Genomic DNA, 25,997 nt, shown 5'->3' on the forward strand with positions numbered 1-25,997 from the left:
ATTTCTTTGCATACTTATTAAATCTTTTTTTTCTTTGAGAGACATATTCTGTTGAAATTTGTTTATTTTTTTTAATTTTTATTTATTTTACTCATTACCATGGTTTTGAAAGTTTTAATTTGATCTGAGATCATATTCTTCGGGAAGAAGTGTGACTTCTCCCTGAGTTCTGTGTGTATGCATTCGGTCACTTGTTCTGTTTGTGCAGGTCCTTCTTTATTAAAAAATTACTTTTTTAGACATAATTGCATAATATAGACCAACAATAGGAAAAGTATGTCCCAGAATAGTGTAAACAGCTCACAAACACCTGTGAGGTATCCCCTTAACCTTCACACATACATATAATACTATACGCAAAAATAGGTGGAGCTGTAAATACTTCCCTCTCTTCAATATACAGCCAACAAAGCTGAAACAGAAAAAGAGGGGAACACAATAGTGCAGATAATTTTTTTTAAATACAATATAATTGAGATATCTTTAAATTGCACACTCACAAATTTAGAGCTATAAAATAACCTGGCTCTGGTCTGGATGTCAGTAGGATCCTTAAAGGGAGATCCAAACCCCACTCCAGATGATAGGGAAGATTTTCAAGTAGTATTTTCAGGAATAATAAAATACTTTACATTTCTATAAAAGTAAATAATTTATTCCAAAACAGGTCAGATAAAAAACAAAAGCATAATCAAAAAGTCCAATAGTCACCAGAACGCGTTTCGCCTAATAGGCTTCCTCATTTGGTGTATTCTCCATATAAACTTTCAATGGAGGAATTGCCATTTGGGGAGGGAACACAACTCGCAATCTTTTGAGAGAATACTTAGTAAAGCTAGTAAGGTGTGTCGTTTTTGTTTTTGTTTGATTGTTTGTTTACTCTTTAATGCTTTACAATGGAACATGAATCTAACGTCCTGTATACAAGAGGAAACAGGGAAGGGTTAAAGAAATCTTGCAGGTAGAAAAGGAAAAACTCCTTTTTGTGTAACATGCCTCTATTAGAACATTTAAAACATTTCAGATTAAAGGCTCTGTCTTTGTATTTCTTGAAAGTTGCTGCATAATGTCAGCTGTCCTACCTACTGTATGCGGATTGCTGTTCTTCTTTTTAGAGTTGAATAATTCTGTCTTTTGTTGCTGGCAGACTAACAATACGGATACTTTTGGTACTTGGAATAGGGAGTGTGTCTCTTAAGTGAAGCTCCTTTGGCTGCAAGGCTGGGTAGTGTAGGAAGACCTTTTTAGCATAGCTTCCTCTAGTTAAGTTAAAATTGAGATGTAAAACATTATTTTGCAAAGTTCCCCGTGGCTACATCACAATATCAAAATCCAGTTAAAATACAGGTCTCTGCACTCTGATCACTATGAAAACAACTTAATCACTTTATTGAGAAAGCACAGTGTTATTTATACAGGCAGATTAAAGGTTCAAGACCATAATTATATTAACAGGCATTTAAATGAAGAACAAATAGAGAATAATGACCTAAACATCTTAAGCCCCAATGTATCTAGCTAGATACTAGTTCGAATGGAATTAGGTGGAAAGCTATTTAATTACAAATTCATAGCTCTCAGAGGATGTGATGAATTCTTAGCATTGACACAAAATACTACTAACAAATTACTAAATATATTGTTTTAACTACAATTATTAGACATATAATTACTTCATAGACTTAATTACCAGGATCGGGCTGTGCTTGATTCACCCAAATGGTCAAGAAAAGGCTATATTCAGATTGACAGGTGTTTGGTTAGGGTGGTCCCTATTGAATACTAAAATATGTATTTTGTCAGAATGTTTAGCATTGTAATCTCAAAATGTGTCTAACATTATGTCAGGTATATGTGATATATTAAAAGTCACGAGCCTATGCCGCAAAAGTAGGAATATGCAGTCAGATGTCATTGCTATGATAGCTCTTAAATATTAATGGGTACATTTTTCTGACCTTGCTTATCACTGTACTATTTAAACAGGGGTATCCATGGATTTGCCCTTTACTTGCCCATGAGCCTATTACTAAAGATTGGTAAACATGAGTAAATTGTATTCAAGTTTTATTTATATCATTGTGTATATATGGTATATTTTTATGGTTTTTTTTATGTATAATAAAGTCTTTTTTATATATATATATATATTTTTTTTTTTACCTTTTTGTCTTTTTTATCGGGGGGGGGGTTCATATTAGTGAAGTTCCACATGTTGCCTTTTCCTAACAAAAATATGTAGAATGGATGTCATAGTTCCACATTCATTAATCAAGCATCGTGAAATAATATTTCAGTTTTATAAATGGAAAAAGGCATATATAAAAAAACTTAGAAAAAAGCATCCTAAAAATACTTAATTATTTCATATGTATAAATATGTTGAGCAACCTTAAATAATATAAATATATCCTACAGAATGTCTCCACAAAATGCAAGAGATAGTTACCTTAACATTTTGAAAGGTGAGACAAAAGCACACCTCATACAGTATATCTAGTATCTAGTCCTATGCTACAAATATCTCACACCTGCAAGCCATAGTATGTTCACCAGGGGTTAATTTTTACTCAAAATGACCACTCACTAATGGCTACTGGCAAGTGAAAATTTTAAACCCTGATCTAGTAGTTACCGATGCATGGCCATCAGCTTTATTCAAGCGTTAATTGTAACTGAAAACCAAATTGCAAAAGGTGAGTCAAAATAGCATTAGAAAGGTTCTATAACTCACTTGTAGCCATAACTTGGATATTTATTATATTATTTTTATATTATATTGTGACATTTTCAATTCTGTTTTCAGTTTAGTGAATGAACCCGATGTGTACTTAGTGTTAACAGCAGATTTAAGCTTTTTTAGCGTAGGGATGACATTCCATTTAATACAAACCCTTACATATCCTTAGTAAGTGTTACTTAGTCAATGGCACTGGTTTAAAAAAGGACTTGAATTTAGATGTACACATTGTGTTATTTGTTCTGCAAATAAAGCTGGGTATGATCTTTCATGCATAACATTAATTAACACAATTTTAGTTATAATGAATCACACTTTCTTTCAGCTAAGACCTACTTTCATTTCATGTTCAGAATAGAAAAAGTGAATGAGAATTTCTACAGAATCTCTTTCCTTGAGATTTTTCTTTTTATTTAAAAAACAAAAACAAAAAAAACCAAATTTTTTGATTGTCATTGAACCATGCTGTTGATACTGTTGTCATATTTATTTTACGGTTTCATTGCCCATGTATGATTCTAATTCAATGTTAACTGTGATGTGGGCATAACACATGTATTTCTTAATGCTTTTTTCATGCTTGTTTACAACTTCCCAAAACAACTTCAGTTATCAGTGTTCAGTATGCTCTATGTTTAATAACACTGCTAGTGATCTTATTGAGTAGTTATTTTGGGTATTTATCTGTATAGAATTCTGTAAATGTACAGAAATGATATAGCTTTGATAATCTTTTTTTGTGTATTTTAGAAAAATGAATGGCTGTGTTTGAACTGCCAAACTCAGAGGCTTTTAGAAGGAAGTCTTGGTGATGCTGTACCTTCTCCCATATCACAATCAAAGCAACAACTTCCAGGTTCCCCTCGCCATCCACCAGGAATCACACCGTCAGGCTCTCCCAAGCATCTTTCAGGAGCGCCATCTGCAGGATCTCCACGGCACCAGCCAGCTCCTAGTCAGACATCCTCACCCCATCATCAGAAACAGGGACCTATATCTACATCATCCCCACAACATCAAGCAGGAACGGTAATTCAACAGCAGAGAACAATCTCACAGTCAACTACAGGTCATCAGCTGGAGACAACACAGGACAAGCGAATTTCCCAGTCAAACAATCTCAGGAGTTCCGAACAGGGGAAATCTCAAATTTATATCGAAGACAAAAAAAATGCAGAGGAAATAACTCAGTCTAAAACTTCTGTAGATTCTCAAAAGGTGTCAAAGCAGTTGGTGCCAAAACAAAAGAGTTTGAGTAGCAAAAAGGAAGCAGTGACAAGAAATGGAAGAACATCGGAGATTCAAAAAGCAAAGGATCAGGAAGTATGTTTCTACAGGAATATTATGTATATGTTGCTCACTGTAATATTGATCACTATATATACTCTATGTAAGAAAAAATATACTTTTTTTTAAAAATAAGTTCTCGGATAAAGAGTTTTTCTATTATCATGTATTAGTAGAATCAGACATTTTCAGAAATGTTCCAGGTACATATTTTTGTGTGATGCATTTCAATCACACCCTCATGAATCTGTGTTAAGTGGGTTGTAATAAATCTATTTTATAAAGGTTCCTCTAAGGATATCCCAGAATATATCCTTATAGCATCAAATATAACACAATAAAATGTTTGGTGCATACAGCTGCAGATCTATAAAAGACAAAAAAAGTACAATAGTGCAGTACAGTTAAAGTGCAATATATGCGCTAGCAGAGTTATACTCACAATATGAGAGTGTGAAATCGCCTTAGGGTGGCTCCACTTAGAATATTGGGGGACTAATCCGGGACCCTTTTTCTTTGATGGGCATCATACCATATTTGTATGGAATAAAGCAATTCTTTGGATTACACACAGAGTCCTGCCTTCAATGCTGGTGTGAAGGCCGTCAATCAACAAAAGGGGTCCTGGATTATCCCCCCAATATTATAAAGGGGAAGGTACCCTAAGGCGTTTTAACAGCCTTCATCTTGTGAGTGTAACTCTGTGAGCACACATATTGCACTTTAACTTTACTACACTATTGTACTTTTTTTGTCTTTTGTAGATCTGCAGCTGCATCCTCCATATATTTTATTGTGTTACATAAATATGTGTAACTTATTCTTTATGGATTAATAAATACAGCTTTATCTATTGTTCATCTGGTTTACTGATTTGGTAAATTTAGAATGTGTAACTTGCTGGTATGGTACACAACTTCATATGGAGACCACGACTACAGAGAATCTATTATGTATACTTCTACAACCTTCCTATACATTGAGGAATTTTACATTCTGTTCTGTAGATCTGCTTTTGCAACAGAATTGGCTGATCTCTAAAATTTTAGTTAATCGGTGAAGACTGCCTAGAGAAACACTGCTACGGAAATAACTCAGACTAATGTTCACTGTTTCATTCCACCGAAACAAGTAGTAGACCCATCAGACCGTATACATTTACTTGAGATCTGGATGCTTGTTTTTATTCTGGGTCAACAAGTAGGCTCAGTTGCTAGTATACAAACACAAAAGGAAAAAAGGTGGAGCAAACAGTGAATGTTTATCACATAAAGTGTAATAAAAAGTTATATATATATATATATATATATATATATATATATATATATGTGTGTGTGTGTGTGGCGAAAGGAGATTCCGCACAGGTAATTGTGTAAACTTTAACAGTGCACCAAGTAATCTTCATTATATGTTTTGCATTAGTTGCTAGTATGTATTAGTAGTTATAGGGTTTACATTTCCTTAATCAAAAGTCTACTGGTGCATATCAGAGCTCCATAATGAAATATTCTCCGCATTATTGGCAATTTTGCAATATATACAAATTTACAGCATCTTTGTTCATGTTTTTTTTTTTTTTTTTTATAGGACTTAAGCAAGCCTTACTCCCATGACATGTCCCGCAGCCCTCAAAGCCTAAGTGATACAGGTTATTCTTCAGATGGAATTTCTAGCTCACAAAGTGAAATTGCTGGACTGGTACAACAAGAGGAGGAGAAGTTAAATGGAACAGGTATATCTCAACGTAGCCCACCCAGCCCATCTGAGCTTACTAAACTAGAAAGCTCTGTGAGGCCACTCTTGGAATCTAAAGGCAGTACCCAGAGTGACAATGGGAAAATGTTCCATGGCTTACGAGAAGATCAAAAACAAAAGCAGAGGCCAAGATCACTATCTATCACTCCTGAAGCTTTTGATTCAGATGAAGAATTGGAGGATATCCTTGAAGAAGATGAAGACTCTCTGGAGTGGGAAAACCAAAGAGACCAAAGAGAGATTGTTGAGTCATCAGATGATTTTGGTAGCAAGTTGCGCCATGATTATGTGGAGGACAGTAGTGAAGGATTTTCACCATTGCCAACTAGACAGGTGAAGGGTGGATTTTCAGATGAAGAGTTTATGAGAAGACAAATTCTAGAAATGAGCGCAGAAGAAGACAATCTGGAAGATGATGAAGAGGAGTATAGTCATGTAAAGTATAGCAGTGGCAAAAATGGGCAGAAGACAGACTCCGAAAAACTAAAAAGCAGTTCAGCAAAAAGACGACTTGCTTATAACTCAAGTAACATTTATGATGAAAACAGAAAAGATATTGAAGCAGATGAAGAAGAAGATCTTTCAGCATCACAGGGGGGATTGCGTCGTTTTAAAACCATTGAACTAAATAGCACAAATAGTTACAGTAGAGATATGGAACTTGACCATGAGACAGACATAAGTCTAGATAGAGAGCCAGAATTAGAGATGGAAAGTTTAACTGGGTCACCTGAGGAAAGGTCTAGAGGGGAATACTCTTCAACATTACCTGCAACAACGCCCAGTTACACTTCTGGAACTTCTCCTACATCTCTGTCATCTCTAGAAGAAGACAGTGACAGTAGCCCAAGTCGAAGACAGAGACTGGAGGAGGTAAAGCAACAGAGAAAGGCACGACATCGCTCTCATGGCCCTTTACTACCAACAATTGAAGACTCATCAGAGGAGGAAGAACTGCGTGAGGAGGAAGAACTTTTAAGAGAGCAGGAAAAAATGAGAGAAGTAGAACAACAGCGAATTAGAAGTACTGCACGTAAAACTAAAAGGGATAAGGAGGAACTGAGGGCACAAAGAAGAAGAGAAAGATCAAAAACTCCCCCCAGTAATCTATCCCCTATTGAAGATGCATCACCCACAGAAGAACTGAGGCAAGCTGCTGAAATGGAAGAGTTACATAGGTCGTCTTGTTCTGAATACTCACCCTCAATAGATTCTGAAGCAGAAGGATTTGAAATGATTGGTTCGAAATTATACAAGTCTGGAAGTGAATATAACTTACCAACATTTATGTCTTTGTATTCTCCAACTGAAAAAAATGCTAGTAATTCAAGCAACAAACCTTTAAAGAGTGCAGAAGAGGTGTATGAAGAATTAATGAGAAAAGCAGAAATGTTTCAAAAACAACAAGTACAACAATCACAGCAAAGCATGACATATGGTAATAGTTATCAACAAGTCGGCTACATAGGTACAGAAAGCCAAAATAATTTTGAATACCAGTACATAGATGATTATAACTATGACAGTGGTAGAATTGGCTCAGTGCAAAATGACTACCAAATGGAATTATCAAAACCTGGCACAGTTTATGATGAAATCTTGTTGACATCACAGAATATTACCCGGATGCACCAATCATCATCACTTGATTTATCTGTACAGCAAGAAAAAAAATCAGATACATACACTGAGAAACAGTTTCTAAATGCAGAAAATGCATATAATGAAATGATGAAGCAAACTAGTGGACCACTTACTCCTGGGACAAGCCCTACCCAACTGTCAGCTCCAGTGTCATTTGCTTCTTCAGAAAGTAATGCAGGAAGAGTTATACCAGATGTGCGTGTTACACAACACTTTTGTAAAGATGGAAAGGATCAGGCAAAACTCCACAGTTCGTCCACTGTACCCAGTTCAAAAATATCTGCTTATCAATATGGCAAAGGATCAACCGCTATTACATCTTCAACATCCAGTACAAGTGCAGCACCTTTGCATAAAGATGCATCATCTTCAACTCCCACTCACAGAAGCTATGGGCAATCTAAAGAGACTCCTGATTATAATACAAATGAAGAACAATATAGAAATAGAAGTACTGGTGATGGCAGCACTGCTTCACAAGACAAAATGCAAGGCATGGGAGATATGAGATCAAATATATCCTTGACATCTAAAGTTATTTCTTTTTTTAAGAGCTCAAGCCCTCCCCTTTCTCCTTCTTCTCCAACACAAAGCCCCACTCACACTTCTCCAAGACAAAGCATGTCACCTGCAGAATTTTTATCTCAAACCCAGAGTGCTCATCGATCATCCGATGCATCTGCAACCTCTTCAGCTTTCTCTTCCTCCCCTATGGTTGCTCAAGGCACACAAACACCTGAGCGCACCAGATCACCTCGACTCTCTAGACAACAGTCTTCTCAAGAATCTCCTTTTATGGTTATCACTTTAGCATCTGATTCATCTAGTCAAACTAAGCCTAAAAGTGTCAGTTCCTCTACCTCTCCAGTCACCTCTCCAACTAGATTAAACCGTCAGGAAACACTTCACAGTTATAGCCAGACATCAGTTAGTTCCCAAACTCACCAGGAACATGTACAGCCCACTTATACTAAAGCTCATACAGTTATAGAAAGATCTCCTTCAGGTTTGCAAATGATTTCACCCAAAGGACAATCTACCTCTGTTGTAGATGCCTCCTGCGGTACTTATAATTGGGGCTCTTTGCCACCTGAGAACATATCACTATGTAGAATATCATCTGTTCCTGGAACTTCCAGGGTTGAGCCGGGTCCAAAACCTAGCAGCAGTGCTGTTGACTTACGAACTGCAATTAAGGCAGCTCCTGTCATTATGACTGACCAAGGTATGGACCTTACTTCACTAGCTACCGAAACTAGGCGGTATTCACTCACAATGGATCAAACTGCAACTAGACATTCAACGGCTGTTCAGCCTCTGATTGTAAACCTAAATGCCCAAGAACAACCCCATGCCATTGTTGGCACAGCTACAACAGTTAGTATAACTGTGGCATCTTCCATGATTGTGACACAGCCTAAGCAACCAGTAGTCTATGGTGATCCATTTCAAAACAGGGTAGATTTTGGCCAAGGCACAGGAAGTGCTGTCTGCCTGACACAAGTCAGACATGTGGAACAAATAGCTCAGCCTGGCATGGTGAGGGGAAGTGTAGGCAGTGGTGGTGTATGTCCTTCTGTTTCTAAAGCAGAAGAAGTATGCGGTATGCAAAAAGACATATTTGCACGCTACAACCTTCCCAGTCAGGTAACATCTATGGTTAAAAGAGATGTGGTTTCCCAGCCCACTAATATTAGTGCCACACAAAGGCAACTTCAGCAACAGCAACCCATGGGTTCTACAGAATCATATCGAGGAGTTCCTGTCCCTAAAAATCAACCGCCCCCAGTTAATGTTCCTGGAAACCAGGCTCACACTATGATGGTACAGATGGATGAGATGACACCTGGCACAGTTACAAAATTAATAAATGAAGAACAAGCGTCAAATGCTTTGGACCTCACAGGACTAAAATCTGAAAGTCAGGCAGTATGCTGCGATGTGGTCTACAAGTTTCCCTTTGGCAGTAGTTGTGCAGGCACTTACAATTCTTCTAAAATACCTGAACAACCTGCAGCAGAAGCTCTTCAGCCTATGAGGCCTGGTGTTCAGTACTATGGCCAAAGAGATCAAGAACAATCAGAGAATTATCCTTATAGAGAACAAAAACCAGTGCCACAGCCTGCTGTCCCTTCTCAGAATGTATATGAGGAACAAAAATTCTATCCTTATGGAGCCACAGGAAGGCTGTATTCATCTATGTCAGAAACCAATTTGTCTGATATTGGTTTGTATCAACCCTATCATGCCCCTGGAGGAGAAGGTGCAATGGACCTGACTACAATAAAAAACTCATACGGCATGAACTTCACAGATGGTAGTTACATAGGTCAGGGATTGCAGTATAGTTCATTCACTGACTTACGACAACCTGCAGACATATTCAATAATTCATTACCAATGAGAAGGTACAATTCAATGTCAAATATATACTCTGATTATAGATATTCTTCTAGAGACCTGTCTAACTTTCAAGAATCTAATCTTGCTCAATACAGTGCAACAACAGCTCGGGAAATTAGCAGAATGTGTGCTGCCTTGAATTCTATGGACCAGTACGGGGGCCGACATACAAACAGTCAAGATTTATTGCAGTATGGTCCTAGCACTTTGGGCACAGGGTCTGCAACAAATAATATGATGTCTAATCAGCAAGGACTAACATCTTTGAGGCAAAATATTATGTATGGCTCTAATTTTTCAGACCCAAGACAAGGCTTTGGAAGCTTGGCACAGTATAACATGTCTGGTCCACGTTCTGCAGCTATTAGACAGATGTACCCTTCTGCTGCTACTGTAAGAGCTGCTGATGGTATGATTTACTCCACCATCAATACTCCCATAGCATCTACACTTCCAATTACTACACAACCAGCATCTGTATTAAGGCCGATGATTAGAGGTTTGTATAGGCCCTATGGCACAGGAAGTGTCACTGCTGTACCACTAGCAAGTCTAACCAGGGTGCCCCTTGTTGCACCAAGGATGCCACTGGGACAGCAATCAGGATACCGTTATCCTGGAGTAAGCAGGTTTCCAGCTTCTTCTACAGCATCAGTAATGGAAACCCCAGTTTATTTAGGAAAGCCTGCTAGCACTCAAGGTGCTTCTACCACAACTACATTAAGTACTAGTACAGCACAGGTTGCTCCTGTATCAACAGCATTATCTGTTGCAACCCCAAATGTGCAATCAGAATCATCCATTATGGGGCCTCATGCCGATCTCCCATTGACATCTACTGGGATTTCAAGTTCCTCTTCTAGGGACCCTATTCAGCCTCAACCACCACAGCAGCATCATCTTCATCAACAACAACAACAACAACAACAGCAGCAGCAACAACTACAACAGCAGCAGCAGCAACAACAACCACCTACTCAAAAATCTGTGCCTGAAGTTCAGCCTTCTGTAGTAACTCATAAGGCTGGAGCAGAAGAAAGGGAAAAAGAGGAGGAGAGACAAAGAAAACAAGAGCATTTAATACAAATGGAACGGGAAAGAGTAGAGTTAGAAACCTTAAGGCAGATGCGATTACACGAGGAGTTAGAGAGAGAGAGATTAGAACTACAAAGGCACAGAGAAAAGGAGCAAATGTTAGTTCAGAGAGAACTACAGGAGTTGCAGTCAATCAAGCATCAAGTACTGCAACAACAACAGGAAGAACGCCAAGCACAGTTTGCATTACAACGAGAACAGTTAGCTCAACAACGCTTACAATTGGAACAGATACAGCAGCTACAGCAACAGCTTCAACAACAGCTTGAGGAACAAAAACGACAAAAAAATGTTTTGCCTCCTACAGGAGAACAGCCTGTCAGAGTTCCACCTCACACAGCATCAGAAATAGCTATCGAAATGCAGAGGAACCTTGCACAAAGTGGGCAGTATTGGCCACCAATTAACCAACCATTTATTGCTGTTGCACCTGTTGTGCAAGATGCTCAAGGGCAGCCTCGCTACCCTCCACCACAAAGGCCACTTACTAATTCTGCCTCGGAAATGTCCCTTCAGACTGATGAACAATGGGAAGTGAACAGAACCATTAAAAAGAGAAACTCTATGCCACGTCTCAGGGATGCATATAACACCGATGATAACCATGAACCCTTTCTTGTCAAAAAGATAACTGATAGCAGTGTGCAGACTGATGATGAGGATGGAGAAGAAAGATTTTATATGTCAAGACGCCGCAGAACAAAAAGGAGCACTGACTGCAGTGTCCAGACAGATGATGAAGATAATGCAGAATGGGAGCAACCAGTAAGGAGGCGTCGATCTAGATATTCCCGTCATTCTGATTCCAGCTCAGAAAGCAAGCATGATTCAAAAGGGACATCAAGCATAGCTATCCAGACCATTAGTGATTGCTCTGTTCAGACAGAACCAGACCAATTCCCAAGAGTTTCACCATCTATTCACATTACAACCCCAGATCCCAAAGTAGAAATTGTAAAGTACATATCCGCTCCTGAAAAGACACAACGTGGTGAAAGCCTTGCTTGTCAGACTGAACCAGAAACTCAGTCCCAAGGAATAGTAGTTCCTCAGATCAATGTCCCTACTACTGTAACACCTTATTCATCTAACATACAGATTGTAACATCTGGGCCTCTCGATGGTAACAACGCAAGACAACAAGGAACAACTAAGTTTGAGAAAAAGAAGCCTGATCCCCTTGAAATTGGATATCAGTCCCACCTGCCTACAGATACCCTATCACAGCTTGTTTCTCGGCAAACTCCAAGGTCTCCCCAAGTTCTTTACTCTCCTGTGTCCCCACTTTCACCTCACAGGTTGTTGGAATCCACCTTTGCTTCTAGTGAAAGACTCAACAAGGCACATGTGACCCCTCAAAAGCATTTCACAGCTGAAAGTACTCAACGGCAGCAGAACATACCTCGTCCAATCAAAACCATGCAGAGATCTTTGTCAGACCCTAAACCCATCAGTCCTACCTCTGAGGATTCTTCAAAGGATAGGTTTTCTTTGTATCAGCATCAGTTACTACAAGGTAGCCAGGTAAGAGAAATGCCACCATATAATAGATAGTAGTATAAACTCTTTGGACAGAAATAAGTTTTTATCAAATTTTCCCACATAATCATTCACTGGTTTAAAAAAAAATAAAGAGCATTTTTCTCAACAACAACAACAACAACAAAATATCACTATATAACTTGGAAATGCTGAGTAAAATGTAATTACACAAGTTAGTATATTATAATTGTGGGTTTTTGTCTATTCCTGTAATGTAATCTATTATGGGAACCCTTACTAATTACTATTCCATTAGCTATTGCAAGGGTATCGACACAACCTTTGAAGACATTGCAACAAAAATATGAGTAATAAATAGAATATTTTTTAGTAGAAGGATGTAATATAATAAGGAGATGTACGGTATCTTTAGATTATGCTAAATGATTATGGTTGTTAATCAAAATGCCAAAATCATGATTCATTTTGCTAAATTTTGTTGTAGTAGTAATTCATATAAGATACCAATATTTTTAAGATGAAGATCCTACACAGTGAACTTTTGTTTTAAATGGTTAAAGGGACAATTACATTTTAAGTTGTTCAGCACGCAGTGTTCAGTGATTTTATTAAATCAAGCCACAACAGGTGGACCTGTTATCACTGCGGTACCAAAGTACCTTTGTCGAGTCTTGGCAATGGGATTTGGTTTAGTAGAATACATATCTGAACCCTGATTGAAGAGCAACTTGATCAAGTGATTGCCTTTTCTACATTTAAAGTGACAGGAACAATACAGACTGGAGTTATTGTATCTTTTATATAATGCATATAAATTAATAAATTAGTTAAACAATAATAAAAAAAGATACCCATTATTGAAGTTCTTGCATTTTACTGAGCATGAACAGGATGTGTAGCTCACACCAGGAATTATCTGAAACTTCTAAAACAATCCTTTCCCTCCTATTGTTTTCAAGAGGAATACTGAAGATATCTTATAAGCCCCTGACCAGTTTTGTTGGATATTTAAATGAACACTCAGAAGTAGCTTCATTTTTGAAAAATCAAGAATGAAACCACTGCTTGTATATGATAATAGAAATCATAGGACAACTTAGCTTACCTTGTGGAATAGCTCCATTTATGTTTTTGAGGAAGCCTGTCAGAGAAAACCATATGTGCACATGTCATACAAGTACTTGTGCAAGCAGGAAGAAACAAAGTTGAGAAGGGGGGAATTTATAGCTGCAGGTTACCTCTAGAAAGTGCAGTACTTAAACTAGTGCGCAGGATAGCCCTTGGCACCATAAATTGCTGGAAGATAGGGAGCTCATCCCACCACATGCTCTATTAATACAAGAAGCATAGGTTGTTAGCTTATAGTGTCCAATTAATTGAGGCCATCTCTAAGTTTGTATTAGATGTCTTACAAAACATGTGTGCCTTATAATTTGTATGAGGCAATGCATGGGGCCTTAATTCTTAATATAAAAGAAATAGCTTACTTAACAAATCCCCTATTAGCCGGCTATTGATCTATTTAGTTTCATTCAATCCTTTGTTCTGCTTGTCATTTGTTTCTTATGTACTTTTGTTGTTGCTGTTTTATTGTCATATTTTGTTTTGCCTTCATATTCATTAAGTCTTATAATTTGCTTGTAACCAGTATAGTAGCATTCTTAGCATAAATACATAAGGGCATTCACTGGCATTAGCTACATTCTTGTAGTACATACAGTATTAGTAAGCCAACAGTTTGGGAATTAGACAGTTCTTTATTCGGCTCCTGTAAGATTTATGAGAAAACATTGACCATAGGTGTGCCTTGAGGTTCCACTACGCAAGACAATATAGACTTTTTTCAGTCTTGTATTATTTTGTAAGAAAACGTAATTCAATATTGCAGTGGGAGGTTCATCTAAACAGCAGGTAACAAAATTCTATAATCTGAACAAATATAAGAAACATCCCATTGATTTGAATAGTGCTTGCTATAAGTTTAGATTTTTGCCCTAGAACTGGTCTTTATAACAGTGTTTTTATGCAGTGATATGCTGCATGTAGCAGTGACCAATGCATCACAGTGCCTTCCCATAACACATCCTATGGCTAGTATAACTAGAAAAGGGCAACAAAAGTGAAAAGGCCAGAGGCATTGTATGGCTATATAGTGAGTAGAGGTGCAGTAGGTTAATGTAATATAGTACAGGTTCCATACTTTGCATTGACAAATTAATTCGACATGTTAGGCCCCTCTGCCTTTTGCAGTAGTTTTTTCTTCTTTAGTTAGCGTTAGAATTTAGTTATCAACATTAAACACTGTAATTGTGGGTAGTTAAGCAAAACACTAGTGTATGTTTTGTGTATTCTGATACATAATTAGTTTTAAGTATTTAAAGAAAATAATGTATTAATAGTTTCCTAGTGTTAATTCATACTGTAGTATGCTTCTTGCCCAGATGTTTATTTATTTTTTTGTTTTATTAAGTTTATTCAGCTTTTTGTTTTGTGTGATAATGTTGGAAGGTCTATACATTTATTTTATTCGTTGTAGATTTCAGCCTTCCAGTCAAATACTTTGACACGCAAAGTGAAGCGAACTCTGCCCATTCCTCCTCCTGATGAAGCACATCTTCCCCTTACAACCAGTCAGGCTCATTCTCAAATGTATATGCCCAATCTCAATCAGAAGATAATGGGAGGTCAAACCATGCAACTGCCAAAAGTTGGTTTTATTAAAACCATTGATCATGACCTGAAGATTGTTGAGCAGGAGTCAACAAAACTTCGTAAACAGCAAGCTGAGTTAGAAGAGGAGGAAAAGGAAATAGATGCCAAGCTGAAATATTTAGAACTTGGGATCACTCAAAGGAAGGAATCTCTGGTACAAGACAGAGGGGGCAGAAGAGATTTCCCATACCTCAGAAGCTTGGGGGAGAACAGGGACTATATGTCAGATAGTGAGCTCAACAACATGCGGATTTCAGGCTTTGACAGTAATAGTCTTTTAAACAGAACAAGCACCAACCCTCAGTATTCTGAGTTTCAGACCATGCAGCAATTTCAAACTTCTACTTCCTCATACTCACCTAGTACTTATCAGTATACTACAGGCCAAACAATAACTTCAGTAACTACTCCTCTCCAGCAGACAAGATTCCAACAACCTCAATATTCGGTATCTAGCAATGGTCCCTCACAAAATAATTTTCAGGCACAGCTATCTGGTTACACTGCACAGGGTTCGTATCAGACTCACACAGCTACACAAAATGCAAGTTACCAGTCCGATTTAGGAACTCAAAATCATGCTGGTTTCAGACCTCCAAACCCTTACCAGACTCAAACCACCCATGCAAATCAGGGGCCCTTGCAAACAACTGTGAATGCAGGCTTTCAACCACCACCAGTTGGCACTCACCAGAAACCAAGGCAAACCACTCTGGCTGACTTAGAGCACAAAGTTACTACAAATTATGAAGTGATTGGAAATCCCACTGTAGTAATATCATCAGCTACACCAGATACTGCCTTCAGTAGCACTACAGTGGCCAGTGGTTTTGATCAATATAAGACTTCAGATGTAAGACAAGCAGAAAGGGGCAGCGGAGCAGAAAGTCCTTCCAACAGTTATTCAACAGATTCTCTTTATACAAATCTCGAACAAAACATTCCCCGTAATTATGTAATGATCGAAGATATTAGCGAATTGACCAAAGAAAATCCAGCATCCACAGAAAATCAAAAAGTAGAACCTATGACACAGTCTCAACAGCCGACTAGTAACGGGCGCCATATAAAAGACAAAAATGGTCATAATGAAGCAGACAGTGTAAATAAACCATGTTGCTATTCAAGGGCTGAGGAGGAATCTGAAGAGGATGTGTATGATCATCATAGTGCTGACTACAGAGGGAAGAACAGCTATCACAGGAGCACTGACAGCAATGGTCGTGACTCTAGCAGTGGTAGCTATTATTATGGAGATAATGATTCCAGACATTCCACTCGTTTAGATAAACATGGATCTACTCCTGGCATTCAGAAACATTCCTCAAAAAATCTGGCACCAGCTGTGGTGTCTTCCAAACGCAGCAAGCACCGTAAACAGGGAATAGAGCAAAAAATATCAAAGTTTTCACCAATAGAAGAAGCAAAAGATGTAGAATCCGACTTAGCTGCTTCTTACACTGTGACCTCATCAATGAGTAGCAGCAGTACTGTTTCATCAAGAGCCAAAAAACTTCAGGATGAAATTACATATGGCTTAAAGAAAAATGTTTATGAACAGCAAAAATACTATGGTGGTTCTAATAGAGATATGGTTGAGGAAGACGATAGGGTATATGGTAGTGGAAACCGCTCAAGATCAGCTTCTAGTTATGGATTGGAAAAATCAGGTCGTGACTCTGGCAGTAGCAGGAGTAAATCATACGAACGAGACAGTGCAGATAGGTATCATAAATCAAGCTCAAAACGTTCCTCAGTTACTATGAGTCAAAGCAGGGGAAGGGCTCCTATGCGAACACAGGCTTCAGAGGAGGAAAGTCCAGTAAGTCCTCTTGGAAAATCTGTAGGTGTATCCCGATCATCAGGTGGACCAATGTCTCAACCCACTGGGGATAGCTGTTCTCAATTCTGTTCCAGCCATTCACTGCCTGATGTGCAGGAACATGTCAAGGAAGTGCCAAGAAACCACATTTACAAGCAAGAAGAAAGTTATATGATGGATGACTCACACTGTGTTGTATCAGACAGTGAAGGTAAAGACTGTAAATGGTGATGTCTCAGCATGTTGAAGATGCATACCTTTTTTAATATTGCATGCAATTCTTAGAACTATCTACATATCATTGCATGATTTGCCTGATGTGCCTTTCCACTTTTGTTTCTGTTTTATTTGTGTCAACATGGTGCTGTTCAAACGTTTTGTTGGTGTTTGTGGTCTGATATGTATACAACCCAGATATTATATTTTTGTCCAGTACTTTTTGTGTATCTTCAACCATTCATGCATGTCATAAGCTGCTTTAAGTTTGTTGCATGGCTTCAGTCTGACGTGCAATAATTAAAGGTCACGTAAGTTGACCATGATTTGTTTTTGGTTTCCCAAGCCTATCATTTGGGTCAGGAGGAAACCGATTGGTTTGATAAACCAAGAGAAGCTCGTTCTGATCGATCAAGGTACTACAGCAGTCACTCATCACAGAAAAAAATGCCTGTTAAACATACATATCATGATTATGATGAACCTCCAGATGAGGACATGTGGCAACATGATGATTATTCTCAGCCTCGTCATTCATCTTCAAAAGAACAAAGGCATCATGGAGAAACTGGTAGACATTCCTCCTCTCGTCATCTAGAAGAACAGTCTAGACGGACATCTAAACAGCACCCAAGAGAACAAGGAAGACATGAATCACATCAATATTCACAGCCATCATCCACTTTAAAGAAGTCTCAGCAGTCAGATTCAAGATCACAGACTGGATATCCTTCAAGTTCCTCGGACTATAGTCAGCAGCAAAGGCAATCATCAGGTTATCACCATACATCTGAACCACCGAAGTCACAAAGACCATCACAATCATCTCAGCAACAGAAAATTGAATCTCAGGCCCACCATCAAGGGTCCCAACAGATGAGACAGCAGCATTCAGGGCAGCAGCAGTCAAGGCAACAGCAGCCTCAACAACAAAGCTCTAGGCAACAGCAACAATCTATTGGACCTGCACAGCAGGCTTCTCACCAGCCATCTCATCAGCCTTCTCATCAAACAACCCAACAAACAGCTCATCAGACTCCTCATCAACAAACCCAACAGCAACAAAGTTCTCATCAGCCAGCTCGGACACATACACAGCAGCAGGCGCAACAGCCGCAACAGCCGCAACAGCCGCAACAGCCGCAACAGCCGCAACAGCCGCAGCAACAACTTCAGCAACAACAGCAGCAAATTGGAACACAAGGTCAGCCACCTTTACGGTCACAGCAACAACAGCAGCAGCAGCAACAGCAGCAACAGCAGAACCAACAACCACAGCAAATTGTGAAACCACAACAGACTCCACAATCAACTGCTCAGCCGCCAGCACTAGTAAGTAGAGACCCTCAAATAAAGTCACATGGGACTGTAAGCAACTAAAATAAGTTTTTAAGTTAAGTGGATTTACAATGATATTGTTTTATGTGTAGTAATATTTATTTTCTGGTTATGCCTCTATGTTTTTGTTTGTTTTTTATTAGGTGTCCCACCATGGGGACATGCGGATCCTCTGCCTCGCCCCTCTTTATTGGATTAGCGACTGGGCAGCAATGGCTGCCTAGTCACTAATCTTTTATGACAGCGAGCAACCACTGGTAGCTCATTGTTTAGTAGACATGCGACATGGTGGGTAGGGACATGAGGGAACTATTAAACCTAAGATATTTAGTAAGTATTATTTTTACTTAGTATTGGTAAAGTTTGCAGAAAGACCAAAATTGAGAAAAGGAAGGTAATTTCATAATCTTGAACTTTCAGCTTATTACTTAGTAGATAGCTCCTAAGTCTTTATGTGGGATTGCCATAAGGATACTAAATACAGGAGTTATCTACTAAACAGCTCCCTACTTGGTATCCTTGAATATATCAATCCCATAAGGTTACCAATTTAGGGAGTTATCTGTTAAAATGCTGAATGTTGATCGTACAGTTTCATTCATCCGAATGAAATTCTGAAACAAAAATAATGGATGAACAAATGGACGGAATTCAGTTATAACTAAATTATTCTTTTGTCCAAACTTATACGTAGAAGATTAGTTTATAAGCCACATAAAATTAAGAGAATTTACAACATATTTACAACCCTCTGCGAGAATGGTGTCTATTTTCTAACAAACCTGTGTCTTCTCTGCACTCATGTCCCTTTAACTTCTTTATCACAACTCAACTTTGAATTCTCTGTGTTGTCTTGCTCAGAAATGCTTTAGACTTAAGAAAGGGAGGTTCTCCCGAAAACTTATCATTAAAAAATTCTGTTAGTCCAATAACAAAGGTATTACAATATACAAATTGTATCTGTTTTTTACATCTACATCACTGGACTAATGCGGCTACAATCTCTACTTGAACCCTATATATATACATTTGTGCTCCAATGTTTGCTTACACTTGGAGAATTGGTAATATATGTACGATTTTTAAAGAATACATGAATGAGCAGGCAAAACACATTTCTATTTTTTTCTTATGGCATTCATATTCAACTGTAGGTTATAACAGAACTGCACAATCATAAAACAAAACATGGCAACAAAGAAAATAATGAACAGTCTGCATACCTTAGTTCTGAATACTGTGTATTGTTCCCTTTAGCATCAATGACTGCATGCAGTTTTTGTAATAATTGTCAATGAGGCTCCTGATTCTTGCATGTGGTCTAGCTGCCCATTCGTCTTGGCACAATGCCTTCAGGTCATGCAAAGTCTTTGGTCGCCTTGCATGAACCGCACGTTTGAGATCTCCTCAGAGTTGCTCGATGGTATTAAGGTCAAGAGAATGTAATGGCCACTCCAGAACCTTCACCTTGTTCTGCTGTAACCACTGGAGGGTTAATTGGGGTCATTGCGTAACAGCCTTCGTGCAGAAGAATGCAAATTGGCTGCCAGTATTTTCTGATAACATAATGCATTCATCTTGTCATCTATATTCATAAGATTCACCTTGCCTTTAGGCCTCACACCCTCCCAAAACATCAGTGAGCCACCACCATGCTTCACGGGGGAATGGTATTCTTTTCAGTATAGGCCTTGTTGACCCCTGTCCAAACATAGTGTTTAGGATTTTGACCATAAAACTCTATTTTGGTCTTGTCACTCCAAATTACACTGTGCCAGAAGCGATGTGATATGTGTCACGGTGGTGTCGGGCATATTATAACTGGGCTTTTTTGTGGCATTGGCACAGTAAAGACTTCTTTCTGGAAACTCGACCACGTGAGAGCTAACACACTCATTCACTATGTATACACAGACACTAATTGCAAATTAAAAAGCCACAGGTGTGGGAAATTAACCTTAAATTGCCATTTTAACCTGTGTGTGTCACCTGGTGTGTCTGTAACAAGGCCAATCATTGAAGGGTATGTAAACTTTTGATCAGGGCAATTTAGATGATTTCTGTTATCATTATGATTTAAAAAGGAGCCAAACAACTATATGATTATAAATGGCTTCATATGATCACTATCCTTCAATAAAATCATTTTTTGTTTGTATGATCAGTCATATTTTTAACAATAGATGCCAAAATTTCACAATTTCTGCCAGGGTATGCAAATTTTTGACCACAACTTTATATATCTATCCGTAACAAAAATAATCCTGTATTTAACTCGCCACAAAGCACATGTTCTTGAAGAACGTCTATGCCTTCAGAATTTACTCTAGCTTGTCCCCTGTGGTTGGCTAAAATATTGAGTAATTGTGAATTAATTTTTTTTTCCGAGTGAAAATGTATTCAACACTTAAAATATTTGTTTAATTTGATAATACTGCAGCCAAAAGCAGAACCAGTTGACAGCTCAAAGACTACCACCAAACCTATGCCACAACCGGGGAGAGGGCCACAAGCACAGATGCAAGGAGCACCAGCAGGTTGGTTGTCAATCAGAATGTTACTATTATTTTAAGTGGATAATTATAACTAATTAAGGTAATACAGATGTGTGACGGACCGCCTGGTACCCCGACCGAGTACCTCCATCACTCGCTGCTTTCTAGCACTTACGAGCACCAAAAGCACTGCACTGGAACACCATAACCACCGTAACTCCACAAACATACCTTAAAACACACAAAACCCCCTCATATCCAAATCACCCAGATCAGTTCAGGGGTTCAGGAATTTCCTGGAAGTCCTATTTTTGACCGACCGTGCACATGGTCCTATGCCAAAAACAGTTTCAGGGAATCAGGGCTAACGGTCGGTCTCTCTGTCTGGAGTACAAAAGTACATAACTCACATGAACAGAGCCTTTAAAAGTACATTGGGCAAGGTATATTGAAGAGCCCATAGTCCTGAGCCAAGAGGCTGGCTAGCAGGCCCCTCCAAGAACCGTGACGAGGTTCAGTTCGTCACAAGATGTTTTAAATTTCCAAAGTCTTAAGGCTAATAGTATCGTAGTCAGAAGAGTAGTTATTGTTTCCTATAGAGAAATGGAACTAAGCAGGGCTAGATTTACATATCAGGTGACCGCAGGCACAGAATTCTAAGGCACCCTGCTCCCCCAAAAAGCATATAAAGTTAGTTTTAATAACTGTACAACTACATATCTATGTCTGTATGTGCATATTTCTTTTTGTAATGTATTTTGTTTGAATCTTTGAGTATAGTGAGTGTATACAGCTTAGTAAACACATTCAGGGCATTCCACTTTGGGTGGGCAGCAGGTAAATAGAACAGCTGTTTAGAGTGGGCAAGTCCACAAAAAGCACAAATGTGCCACTCGCACCCAGGGCATGCAGACAAGTCTTAAACCTTAATAGAGTAAGGGTTCACGAACTGGTGATGTAGGATAAAGCAGGTTAAGGTCCTTTTTGACATTTAAAAAAAAAAAAAAAAAAAACATAATATAAAATAGTTTTTTCTCATGTCTAATAACCAGCATAACCAGATTAAGACGGGGTCAAACTCATTATTTAAACAACTGTAGTAACAGTTGGTTATAGGGTGTAGATAAATCTCTGTAAGTCAAGATTTGCTTGAATGAGCAAATGGCATGTTAGATATTTTAAGCCGTTTCCCTGAGGTTCATCCTTTCCATAGATGTCAGCTGTAGAAAAAAATACTCTAAGAGACATATGCATTTTTGTACCACCAGGGAATGTGTAGCAGTATTGTCTTTACATCTGAACTACTCATTTACTGATCATAAGTGGTTTTTAATCCATGCAGCTTACATCTCTCAAAACATGATCGCTGTAACCAGCAGGTGCCTATCTGAACAGGAGTACTCTTAATCTTAATCTCTAACGTTCATGACTATGGAACTTCCATAGTTTGTACAACTCTACATGATTCTGGGATTACACTTTTCTATGTGTTTTTTGTTTTTACCTTGAGCGAATAATTGGTTTATATAATAAAATAATACTTCAAATTTCAAGTCCTATCCTACTAGCCAGGCATTAAAAATGACTCGCACCTGTAAGATTGGATGATCCATGGCCCATTCACCAATGGTTTGTTTTTTGTTTTTATTTCTCAGACTTTAATATTTTTCCTTGTTGGATTTGTTTCCATTTTCAAATTTTCCATAGAAACATACGTGAAAAGACTAATGAGTCTAGAGTTTATCACAGAACAGTAAAGGAGACAACGTATACTGGATATATTTACTTAAGTTCTGTGTGAGCAATCTAGGATAAAAAAATTATAAAGAGAAAGGCTACTTTTCATTGAGACTTGAGTCACTATACTTTATGTAGATAATGAACATACAGTTCAACAATATTGTTTGCTTCAAGGTCACACTTGACAGGTGATAACCTGCACTGGCATACCTACCATGGTCGCAGGGGTCGCAACTGCGACCAGGCCCCTCACTCCAGATGGCCCGGCCGCAGCCGCGACCCCTGCAATGGTGAGCAGCCAGGATACCTTATGGCCGGTGCAGAGCCGCACCGGCCTAGGTCCACGGTTCCCGGAGGTCTGACAGGAAGGGAGCACTGCCTGTGTGTAGCGTTGCCGAGTGGTCTGACAGGAAATGCTCACTGTTAGAGCACTTCCTGTCAGACTGGAAAGCGCGGCCAGTAAGGTACAGGACAGGAGGGGAAAGGGTCGAGAAAGAGGGTATGGGATATAGGGAGGGGAGAAGGGAGAAAGAGAGGGTAAGGGATACAGGGAGGGAAGGGTGGAGAAAGAGAGGGTATGGGATACAGAGAGGGGAGGGTGGAAAAAGAGAGGGTATGGGATACATGAAGGGGTGGGGGGAGAAAGAGAGGGTATGGGATACAGGGAGTGGAGGGGGAGAAAGAGAGGGTATGGGATACAGGGAGGGGAGAGGGAGAAAGAGAGGGTATAGGATACAGGGAGGGGAGGGGGGAGAAAGAGAGGGTATGGGATACAGGGAGGGGAGGAGGTGAAAGAGAGGGTATGGGATAAAGGGAGGGGAGGGGGGAGAAAGAGAGGGTATGGGATACGGGGAGGGGGAGAAGGAGAGGATATGGGAGAGAGGGAGAAATGGTACACAGGGAGGGGAGTGGGGAGAGAAAGAACAATGGGACACAGGGAGGGGAGGGGGAGAGAGGGCATGGGACAGGGATGGGAGGGGGAGAGAAAGAACAATGGGACACGGAGGGGAGGCGGGAGAGAGGTAACAATGGGTCACAGGGAGGGGAGAGAGGGAGGGTATGGGACACAGGAAGGGGAGAGAGATGGAGGGTAATGGACACAGGGAGATGAGGGGAGGGGGGAGAAATGTAGGGTATAGGACACCTAGAGGGAAGGGGGGAGAGAGGGATAAATGGGACACAGGGAGTGGTGGGAGGAAAGAGAGAGAGAGCAATGGGACACAGGGAGGGGGGAGAGACACAGGGAGAGGAGAGAGGGAACAATGGGACAAATGGAGGGGAGAGAGGGAGGGGATGGGACACAGGGAGGAGAGGGGGGAAATGGAGGGGGGGGGTGGAGATGAGACACATGGGAGGTGGGCCCAAGGGCAATTTTCACACCGGGGCCCAGTTGATTCTAGTTACGCCTCTGATAACCTGCCTTCACTTTCCCTGGTTGCTAGACTGCAGCTCTGAAGTTTTACCTACAATTTTTTTGTGAGGACAAGAGCACGGAAGGTGTTGTCATTTACAGCCCCAGTGCAAAGAAACAAAATGGATCCCTGGAATAGAAACATATTTTATAAGTAGGGTTTTATTGGCTAAATTGTGGTGTGTGTTGCTTTGCTTCGTATATACTTGCTGAAGAGAGGCAAAGGATTTATGAAAATATTAAGAAGACAAAATCGGGTCAAATGGCAGCCTTAGTGGTGCAATTAACCCCTTAAGGACCAAACTTCTGGAATAAAAGGGAATCATGACATGTCACACATGTCATGTGTCCTTAAGGGGTTAAGTGACATTATAAATAAACAATAAACAAGCTTGTACCCTTGCACCACAGTTCCACAGAAACAGTTTTATAATTCTAATATCACAAAAAGTAATATGAAAATAGAAAAGAAACAGATGGTAACATATGGGGCCGCATGTTATTGGAAACAAGTTGTGATAAAACAGCTGATATGATTAATTACTGCACTCTCTGCTATACTATTGTCATAGCAAATATATATATATTTTTTTCTTCTAAGAGACAAAAAAGTTCCTTTGCAAAAACCCATCCATAGCACAACACATAACACCCACTAATCTATGCAAACTTTCAGAGACTTGCTCTTACTAACAGGATAATCTTCTGTTTACTGTCTAAAACAAAATGGCTGCCCCTGCACTGCTCTAAGTTAGGTAGTGTAAATTACCAAACTAACTACTAAACCTACTAAACTGACCTAACATATTGACTATGTACTTTTAGATCAGTTAGTTAATAAAACTAATACTGTTTATTTAGATGAGAACTGGCATTGTAAAAAGCATAAATCATTTTTGGGGCGGTTGCAATGCTTTTATTATTTGAGATCTTTTCCAGCAGGTATAAAAGTGGCTCCAAAAGCGACAGCAACACCTGCAGGAGCAGCTGGTACAGCATCAGGACAGCCAAGCAGCGAGGGAGAGAGCATGTTTTCCAAGATTCTACCAGGAGGTGCTGCTGAACAAGCCGGCAAACTTACTGACGGTAATTGAGTGTGCCATGGTGTTTGAGCAGTATGCCATAACACTAACCAGTAGACTTGTGCACTGCAAAAAAAAAAAAAAAAAACTGTTTTGGCGGAACCACTTCATTAAAATAAAAATAAACATTTCCGGATGAGCAAATATGGTTCAGCTAGGACAAATTTCATTAATGAAAAAAGATTTTGGAAAATATATCTGGCAAACCAAAATATGTGGAAATGGGCCAATCAGTGTAGTGCAAAATATATTCATAATATAAACATTCATAGCATTTTAAGATTTTAAATTGCATATTTCTAATCCAACCGACTCACTGTTCGCTTTTGTCTCACTAATGAACTCTGAGTTTCACGCTATTAACTAAATGCCCAACATTAATTCCGGCTGCAGTTAGTATGCAAGCTACTCTGGAATTTAATTTGCCTCCATTACAAAAGTGATGGGGGTCCCACTAATTAGCAAACCTCATAGAATTGTAATGCTTTTCTGAAGGTACCCAGTTTTCATGTTTATTGCTGAAAACTTGTAACTATTAGCAGACAATAATTGGGGTCAGCTGGCAATTATACTTAAGGATAAGATGAGGTAGACTGTTTTGATTAAAGGTTTGTATATAGAGAGGCAGGTAGACACTCAGAAAGATGGATTCTTTGTAAAGTTAAGTATAAATACTAATAAGTATCATCTTACATATAAATACTAAAACATTTTGGGCCTAATGAAGATGCTTAACAGCACAGAGCACTGTATA

The 25,997-nt window shown here is 39.1% G+C and overlaps 1 protein-coding gene across 4 annotated transcripts in view; it reads left to right on the forward strand.

The window, feature by feature from the left end:
* Positions 1-25,997, forward strand: part of BSN (bassoon presynaptic cytomatrix protein) — a 343,114-nt gene that overhangs the window by 309,264 nt on the left and 7,853 nt on the right. For 3 of the 4 annotated variants that reach the window (XM_063426133.1, XM_063426134.1, XM_063426136.1), the window contains 6 exons: positions 3,491-4,063; positions 5,615-12,448; positions 14,964-17,172; positions 17,524-18,509; positions 20,956-21,052; positions 25,101-25,247. In XM_063426133.1, the coding sequence (XP_063282203.1) occupies positions 3,491-4,063; positions 5,615-12,448; positions 14,964-17,172; positions 17,524-18,509; positions 20,956-21,052; positions 25,101-25,247 (10,846 nt within the window). The remainder of the gene's footprint in view (positions 1-3,490; positions 4,064-5,614; positions 12,449-14,963; positions 17,173-17,523; positions 18,510-20,955; positions 21,053-25,100; positions 25,248-25,997) is intronic. The other variant, XM_063426135.1, reaches the window with a different exon arrangement.

Source organism: Pelobates fuscus, chromosome 7, assembly GCF_036172605.1.
Source record: "Pelobates fuscus isolate aPelFus1 chromosome 7, aPelFus1.pri, whole genome shotgun sequence".
NCBI lineage: Eukaryota > Metazoa > Chordata > Amphibia > Anura > Pelobatidae > Pelobates > Pelobates fuscus.